Raw genomic sequence first — 8,625 nt, 5'->3', positions numbered from 1 at the left:
AGAAATGACAACCAACATACAGAATGAGTGGCAATCATTATGAATAAGGAATGTACAAAGAGCTTGATTGAATGGGAACCTATAAATGAGCTATTGAGCTACTCGCCTACAAACGATGCAGAAGGAGAAGTCAAAGATGTTTATTATGAAGCTCTTCCGGCTCAGATTAGCAAAACACCGCTTCATGATGTCCTTCATGTTATAGGAGACCAAAATGCTAAGGTTGGGAAACTAAATACAGAACATGAAAGAGCTATTGGAAAATAAGGTCATGGTGTGATGAATGAAAATGGAGAGAGACTGGCAAGTATGTGTTCTACTAATGGATTAGTAATTGGAGGAACCCTATTAAAGCATAAAGACATACACAAAATTACGTGGAGTTCTCCAAACAACAGGGACAAAAATCAGATTGACCACATCATCATAAATGGCAAATGGAGACGATCTTTACTCGATACCCGAGCATTTAGAGGAGCAGATGTGAACAGCGACCATCATTTAGTTATAGCTAAACTCCAACTAAAGCTGAAAAAGGTAACTGACAATAAAAAACTTGGGAGAAAGATCTTCAGTGTCAATCGTCTGAAAGAACCTGAAATCTAACAAAAGTTTGTCATTGAACTCAGAAACAGATTTCGAGTATTAGAAGATATTGATCAAACTGAAGACAGTTCCATAGAAAAGATATGGGAAAACATCAAAGAGGTGTATCAAAACACAAGTGAAAAGATCATTGGGTTCAAAGCAGTAGTAAGCAGTGGTTAACATCAGACACATGGAAAGCAATCGATGAAAGAGCAAACCTTAAAGAAAAGGTCCTCAGCACTAGGTCATCAAGGTTAAAAGAACAAACACAGAAAGAATATGCAGAGAAAAATAAAGAGGTGGAGAAAAGAGCTAGAAAAGATAAAAAGAACCACCTGGAAGAACGAGCTGAAGAAGCAGAAAAGGCTGCCGCAAGAGGTGACTTAAGTACAGTATTCAAGATCACAAAAGAACTGTGTGGACAATCTAAACAACCTCCTCCAGTAAAAGACAAAAATGGAAAAATCATCATAACTGAAAGGGAACAAGCTGTACGTTGGGTAGAACACTTTATGGCTGCTTTGAATAGACAAAAGCCAATAAACGAGTTCCAGGGAGCACCCAAACTCGAAGAATTAGATATTAGCACTGACCCACCATCTAAAGAAGAAATAACAAAGGCAATTAAATCCATGAAATCAGGAAAGGCAGCAGTCATAGATGGACTTCAAGCTGAACTACTAACAGCTGGCATCAATACAGAAACAACCATACTACATGATCTTTTCAAAGACATATGGGAAGAAAATAAAATCCCTGAAGACTGGGCAAAAGGTCTTATCGTTAAACTAACAAAGAAAGGTGCTCTTGGGAATTGTGACAACTGGAGAGGGATAACATTACTCTCAATCCCAAGTGAAGTGTTTTGCAGAATACTGTGAAACAGAATATACTCCATACTGGATGACATGTTGAGACAGGAAAAAGCTGGGTTTAGAAAAGGAAAAGGATGCATTGATCAGATATTTGCGCTTAAGAACATCATTGAGCAGTGTATAGAATGGAAGACACCACTATATATCAACTTTATCGATTTCAAGAAGGCATTCAACAGTTTGCACAGAGAGACTATTTGGACAATTCTTACATTATATGGAGTACCATAAAAGATCGTCACAATTATTAAATGCTTTTATACCAACTTTGAATGTGCTGACACCAGTGACAAGAAAAGAGGCATCACATAGTCCATGTTTATAACCCTAGAGGACCTTGACTTTACTGATGATATAGCACTCCTTTCATCAAAACAAGATCATATGCAAGAAAAGACAAATCGGATCAGCCATTTTGCAAGCCAAAGTGGACTGGAATTACATAGTGAACCCAACAGAGACTCAAGAAATGCGACTCAACACAACATCAAACTTACAACTAAAAGCTGAGGTTACAGAAATCCAACAAATAGATAAATTTACCTATCTAGGAACTGTCGTTAGTACAACAGATCCAACGAAAATAGATATTAAAAGTAGGCTAGCCAAGGCAAGATCTGTATTTCAAAGACTACGACCCAATGGGAAGTCCAACCAATACAACAGAAAAACAAAGATCACGCTATATAACAAAAATGTTAAATCTGTCCTTCTGTATGGAAGAAAATGATGGAGATGAACAAAAACAGATATGAGATCGATCTCAAGTTTCCATCACAACTGTCTGAGGCGAATTTGTAAAATCTTTTGGCCAAACCGTATCTCAAATGACCATCTGCTCGAAACTACCAAGTCCTCGTGTATACTCAAAGAAATAAAACAGAGGAGCTTCAGATGGCTGGGGCATGTTCTTAGGATGCCTGTATTCAATATAACCAGGACAGCTCTTAATTGGACACCCCAGGGGAAGAGACCAAGAGGAAGACCCAAAATCACCTGGTGTCGAACAATTGAGGCAGAACTTACGGAGCTTGACATGACCTGGGGAGAAGCCGAAACAAAGGCTAAAGACAGATCTGGATGGCAAAATCTTGTGGCGACCTTATGCTCCACCAGGAGCGAAGAGGATGGGTAGGTAGGTATGTTTTAATGTAATTTCTGGATCTTACAGTAATTTGGGGGAAACTTCTCATACGGAGCTTGGAATATTTTATAGAAATGCACCCATAGCAGATCTTCAAATATAAAATTATACGGACAACTTTAAGTATATCACTGTCTAAATCTATACAAATAGGTGATGTATTTTCGAAAGTGAACTGATTTTGAATCGACTTGTTGGAAATGTTTACCAAATTTTTTAATTTTTCATATATAATGTTGTTTTATCCTTATTTTTAATCGTGTTCTTCTGTCATATACATACTTATACACTATGTATAAAGCCTCGGTCACACCTTACCGGATAGCACGAACGAACGCCTAACGGATGAAAATAAAAGTTGTCTGTTGAAAAAGTTGTTATCCGTTGGAAGTCCGTTGATGTGCTGACCGAATAAAACGAACGCCTTACGAATGCATAACGGACACACACCGGATATGCAACGTACGAGAAACGGAAACGTACCGGACAGAAGGGATGTCGAAGTACATCCAACGGACGAGTACCGAATAAAACGGACACCTAACGGAAACGTACCGGATAACGGATGAACAAGTTATACAGAAAATTTAAAGACGACAATAATAATGCATGTAAATCGCATAAATTTTTAAAAAGTTTCAGTGTAACTGGTTTTGGTTTGTTCTTCAAAATGCCACCAAAGGGCAGTGGCTGGCCTGAATAAGAGCTGCTTGATTGTGAAGATGTGCCCTTACTCTACGATCAAATATGAAAAATAAGAATGCATGACACTCAAGAAATTTGACATACCAATAATTGTTATTTCTGACGCGAAATTTTCAATTGGCATTTATCCGTTTCAGATCCGTTCATCATCCGTTTTATCCGTTATACGTCCGGTAGAAGTCCGTTTCACATTTGTTTGACATCCGTTTTATCCGTTAAATGTTCGGTAGACATCCGTTGGTGAACTTGTCTACCAGACCTCCAACGGATGTATAACGGACAAGTAACGGATACGAAACGGAAACGAAACGGACGAGTACCATACAAAACGGACGTCTAACGGACGTTCAACGGACATTTTATCCGTTGGACGTCCGTTGAATGTTTTGAACATGCTCAAAATTTTCCAACGAACAGAACGGACGTCGAAGGATAAAACGTATGCTAAACGGACATGAAACAGATATGTATGGACGTCTAACGGATAAGAACGGACGTCTAACGGACATGAACGGATTGAAAAAAAAGTTATCCGTTAGGCGTCCGTTCGAGCTATCCGGTAAGGAGTGACCGAGGTTTAAAGTATTTCAAAGAAACAGAAGCCTTGTAACACACACTATCGTCATTTTACTCTACTTGTTGCTTTATCTATGAACAAAACTTTAAAGAAAAACGACATACCAGTTTATATTTATGAAATAAAAGACCTGCATGGTTATGATGACTAATAATATTATAAAAGATCCCTAGGGCCGTTTTGAGTAAAATTCTTAATAAGATGTCGATATTTTTCCCTCAGTAACAATTCTTCAACGCACAATATTTGCCACCAAATATAAGCCTTCTTGGGATCTGCTGTTCAGTAAGCGAGGAAGTTTGAAAACATTATCACGTGATTACAATCTATTTTGAATCGTGAACTGCTTAGTTTATCCAGTTTTTAGGATTTGAAACAAGAGATATTGAAATTAACTTCTATGCAACAGAATTTTAGTTAAAGTATATGTACTTCTTTTTGATTAATTTTTTGACATAAGAATGAATCAAGTTTTCCCAAAATCAATTCAGGTCGGGGAATTTTTAACCAAGGTCATGAAAATATCTTCGCTCTGTTTACAAACGAACTTCAGAATACAATATTCATATTTTCCCTTATTGATTTCAAAAGGGACTAAAATTAATGTAATAAATATTGTGAAAATATTGAATATAAAGTTTACAATACACAGGTTATTGTAGTATCAGATGACTTCCGAACGTTCAGTATTCTTTGTTTTTTTTATTTAAAACATGATATAACGAAATTCAGTGTTTCTGTGTCAAAAATGTGTAGTCCCTACTAGGTTTTTTTGTTGTTGCAATTTTGTATTCATTATGTGAAAGGATCTCCTTTTCTTTCAATGTTTCATTTTGTTTACGTGATGATTTTGCGTGTCTTTCTGTTGACTCTCTGTCGAATTCTTTTGACACGGTCTTTGCGGTCAGATTTGAAGTTTTACTATTTACATTTTCTTATTTCAATGATATAATCCATGCGTGCTTTCTCCTTATTAGTATAATCAGGCGATTTCATTGGCTGTCTTAATCAAATATTTAGTGCATATGCACCAGTGTGATATTCAAATATCCTGTTTTTTCTACAAAATATCAAACATGGTAGCAAGAATGTTTGAACAGCATACTCACTCACATTCCAACATCTTCCGCCGCTTGTCGTTTTAAATGTTTAGGATTTTTTTGTCAATGTAGCCGTCAATCGAACAATACATAACATACCCAATTTCCTAATGTCAAAACGGTGTTGGTTTGTTTTTTGTTGATTTGTTCTTTAAATTGTTTTGTTTATCTTATTTTTATTGAGACAAAAGTTTTTAAAATCTAAAGATGTTTCATATAGAGAAAAAAAGGTACAAAAGTTAAAGGGACTTGAAATACCAACCCAGTCCGTCTACAACAAACCTTTTGTCTGTGAAAATTGCAACTTTTATTTCCGCATTTTTTTTTTTATTATTGAAACCAATAAATCGATCATATTTGATACTTCTCGTTATCATTTGATTGCATGCGGAAATATTTCGTTAATTGGTGATATGTTCTCTCAATTGAAAAAAGTCAAATACTGTACTATAAAGGAGCGAATGAAAAACTGTCAATGAGAATAAATCTTAAGTTGTATAACTAAAGTGTTCATATTTAACAAAAGGTCACCAAACTTCGCATTGTACATGTACATTTGTACTTAAATTATTATTAATGAACTTCAATTGATAACATAAATCGATGTATAGTATACAAGAGTCTTTATACTGTCTTGAAACACAGTAAAAATAATAAATTACTTTTTAGTTTTTATAGCTATGAGGTCCAGAATGTCCAGTAAGGAACGCACTGTTTTATCAGGGTTAAAAAAACTACAGGCAGCTGTTAAAGTTTTTCTGAATAATTAAACAATTTTTTACATGTACTTTAAAGAAACAGGTGTGCGATTAAACATATAAAGTGATTCGTAGGTAAAAAAAAGTTTAACACTTGAAATACATCTCTAGCAAATATATAGGTTAGAAATATAAATCACTTAATAATCAGGAAATTAAAATCAAAACACGACTTTAATAATGATTCTTCACTTTATTTATGAAAAAGAAGAGGTGATATGATTGCCAATGATAAACCTCTTCACAAGAGACCAAATGACACAAACAAATTACAACTAAAGGTCTTCGTACGGCCTTCAACAATGAGCAAATCCCACACGGCATAGTCAGCTTTAAAGGGCCTCGAAATGATAAATGTAAAACACTTTAAACGAGAGAACTAATGGCTTAATTTAGGAACATAATAATGAACGAAAATCGAATATGATTTATAGCAACACAAGACAACCACTAAATAACAGGCTCCTGACTTATACATATACAACCGACTCTTTGGTCGGGTTGTTGTCTCTTTGACACATTCCCCATTTCCATTCTCAATTTTATATACAGTATTGGCGGGGTTCAACATCTAAGCGGGGGCCTAACCCTCCCCTAACCTAGTTCAGTGGTGTTACAATTCAGTATAATAGAAATACATCTAACAAAAACACAGAGTGGACGTGATCGGGTACTTGTACATCCCAACAACAAAACGACTCTAAGTACAGATCTGATTGTGTTATCAGTGCCTGTTCATAAATTCAGGCATACTCTTGTACTTAAAAACAAAATTCATCGATGAGGATTCCGGAAGGGTCCTTCGTTTCTATATTCCGTAATGTATAGGCCATTATTCTCTATTCCATGTATGTTTTCCCACTATTCTCTTTTTTGTAAAATTTCTAGGAGACAACACATTACTGATGTATTAAACGGCAGCCGCATAATACTTGGCACCACCATTAGATCTGTGTTTTTTATTTTAAGTGAGTGTTTAGCGACTATAAACCTTCAGAAATTACATCGTTCAACAGTATTGACTGGAATGAGATGTTGTCTTTTATGATAGCGGTTTCACCGTCAACAAAGCGTGATAATGGGGTATATGCATGGACAAGGATAGACGAACATCTTTTTGTAAATTTGAAAAACAGTAAAACACATGCGCTGTGAGATAATTCGATAAATATTTAAGTATATTGAATAAAGGGAGATAATAGAAATATACTACATGTATATATATATTCTAAATCGATTAGATCATTAATTTCAGTGGCGGATCCAGGGTGGGGGGGTCCGGGGGTTGTAAACCCCCCTTTTTTGGCCGATCAATGCATTTGAATGGGAGCATATAGTTGGAACCCCCCCCCTTTTTTTACTCTGGGTTGGGAACCCCCCTTTTTAAAATGGCTGGATGCGCCACTGAATTTTGCTCTTTGCTATCATATGACCTCTGGCATCTGTTCACAATTAAAACAGCCGCCGATCGAGAAACTTCATCCTAATCTGAGACTATGGTAAATCGATATAGATATGTTTTTAACTTGAGAATCCTGTGTTTACCATTGGATTTTCATGGTGGGACTAGGACTTAATTTGAAAAAAAGACAGGACAGGTTTTTCTTAATAAAATTGACATTTTTTTATGCTCAGAGACTCAAGCATCCACATCGTTTTGACAAAAAAAAATTTTTTTTATAAAAATATAATTGCATGTGTTCGCAGCAGATACACATGGTGGTCATGATGTTATCCGAATGTAACAAGGGTAAGGATATGAGAATAGCGTCCAATTATTTCCCAAGCAGTATGCGTAGTATTTCCTTTAGGATTATTTAGTTTATGTAAACAAGATGGATAAATCGCAGAAAAGTGTTTTCGACTTTTTCGTAAAAAGTCTACGTGGTAGCTACAGCAAGCACAGACGATGATGATATGCAGACCTGCGGACATGTTTGGTCTGGACTGAATTGAGCCAAGCATAGCGATGACATAACAACGTTACTAAATCATTATACCCTTTATATCGTTTCCTGTTATTATGAAGTGTTATCATTACTGAGCTTAGAAATACCCTTTCCATCTAGGTACAAATATTAATTTTATTTTTAATAAGAGAACAAAAGTTCAAATGTCGCCGCATTGCGCATATTGTATCAATCCAAGATACAAGGACATTAACTGAAAAAGAAGCACTTGTTTCTTCATTTTTTTCTTATTAATATCTCGTGAGAAATAAGAGCTTCAGATCATAATTTATATTTCCAAGGGGGTATAATTGTTTAAAATTATTTGATTTGGACTTTTTTTCGCAAGTGTCAAAGACATTGATGATGGTATAAGTTTCACAAAAGTCTGGCAAAAATTGTACACATAACAGTGCTAACAAGACCGGACAGACTGACGCCTGGTATTTCCATGTCCCCTGCAACGCTTCAAGATAAGTACTCAGAAACCCCATCGGGATGCTCAAATTCCTGAAAGGAGGGTCACTTCGGTTTCTATATTCCGAAGTTCCATTCCAGGATTGGATGTGAAACTTTTACATCAAATATTTCTGAATTGAATGATGGTAGTTCCGAGAAAACAATCACATTCTTTTGGAAATGGAATATATATTGGAGGGTATAGTGATTTTTTATACAAAAATCTAGTCAGTGTCGGATTCTAGGAGAGTACACATGCATATAGGGAAAATTTCCGAAAAAATATTTGGGACCATTTTGTGCAGAAAAATTATTTTTACGGAAATTTTCCCTATATGCATGTGTACTCCCCTAGAATCCGACACTGACTAGATTTTTGTTGAATTTTGTTGACACTTTTGCATCCACATCCTTTCTACCCTGGCTCGTGGCGGCATATATTGTTAGATCGGTCCTTAAAACAGAAAACT

The 8,625-nt window shown here is 35.8% G+C and overlaps 1 protein-coding gene across 1 annotated transcript; it reads left to right on the top strand.

Annotated features, from left to right (window-relative positions):
* Positions 1-279: 279 nt before the first annotated feature.
* On the top strand, positions 280-1,469 carry LOC143078552 (uncharacterized). Its single transcript, XM_076253413.1, has 2 exons — positions 280-307; positions 775-1,469. Exons 1-2 carry the CDS (start codon positions 280-282, stop codon positions 1,467-1,469), a joined length of 723 nt encoding a protein of 240 aa, XP_076109528.1.
* Positions 1,470-8,625: the final 7,156 nt, after the last annotated feature.

The sequence above is a fragment of the Mytilus galloprovincialis genome, chromosome 6 (genome assembly GCF_965363235.1).
Source record: "Mytilus galloprovincialis chromosome 6, xbMytGall1.hap1.1, whole genome shotgun sequence".
In the NCBI taxonomy this organism is placed as follows: Eukaryota; Metazoa; Mollusca; class Bivalvia; order Mytilida; family Mytilidae; genus Mytilus; species Mytilus galloprovincialis.
This window is presented reverse-complemented; position numbering and strand designations above follow the sequence as displayed.

Excerpts from the sequence above, each read along its gene's own strand:
- LOC143078552 (XM_076253413.1), top strand. The coding sequence starts at position 280 with ATGAATGAAAATGGAGAGAGACTGGCAA. Across the intron at positions 308-774 it reads AAATGGAGAGAGACTGGCAA|ACACATGGAAAGCAATCGAT; the intron begins GTATGTGTTCTA and ends GGTTAACATCAG.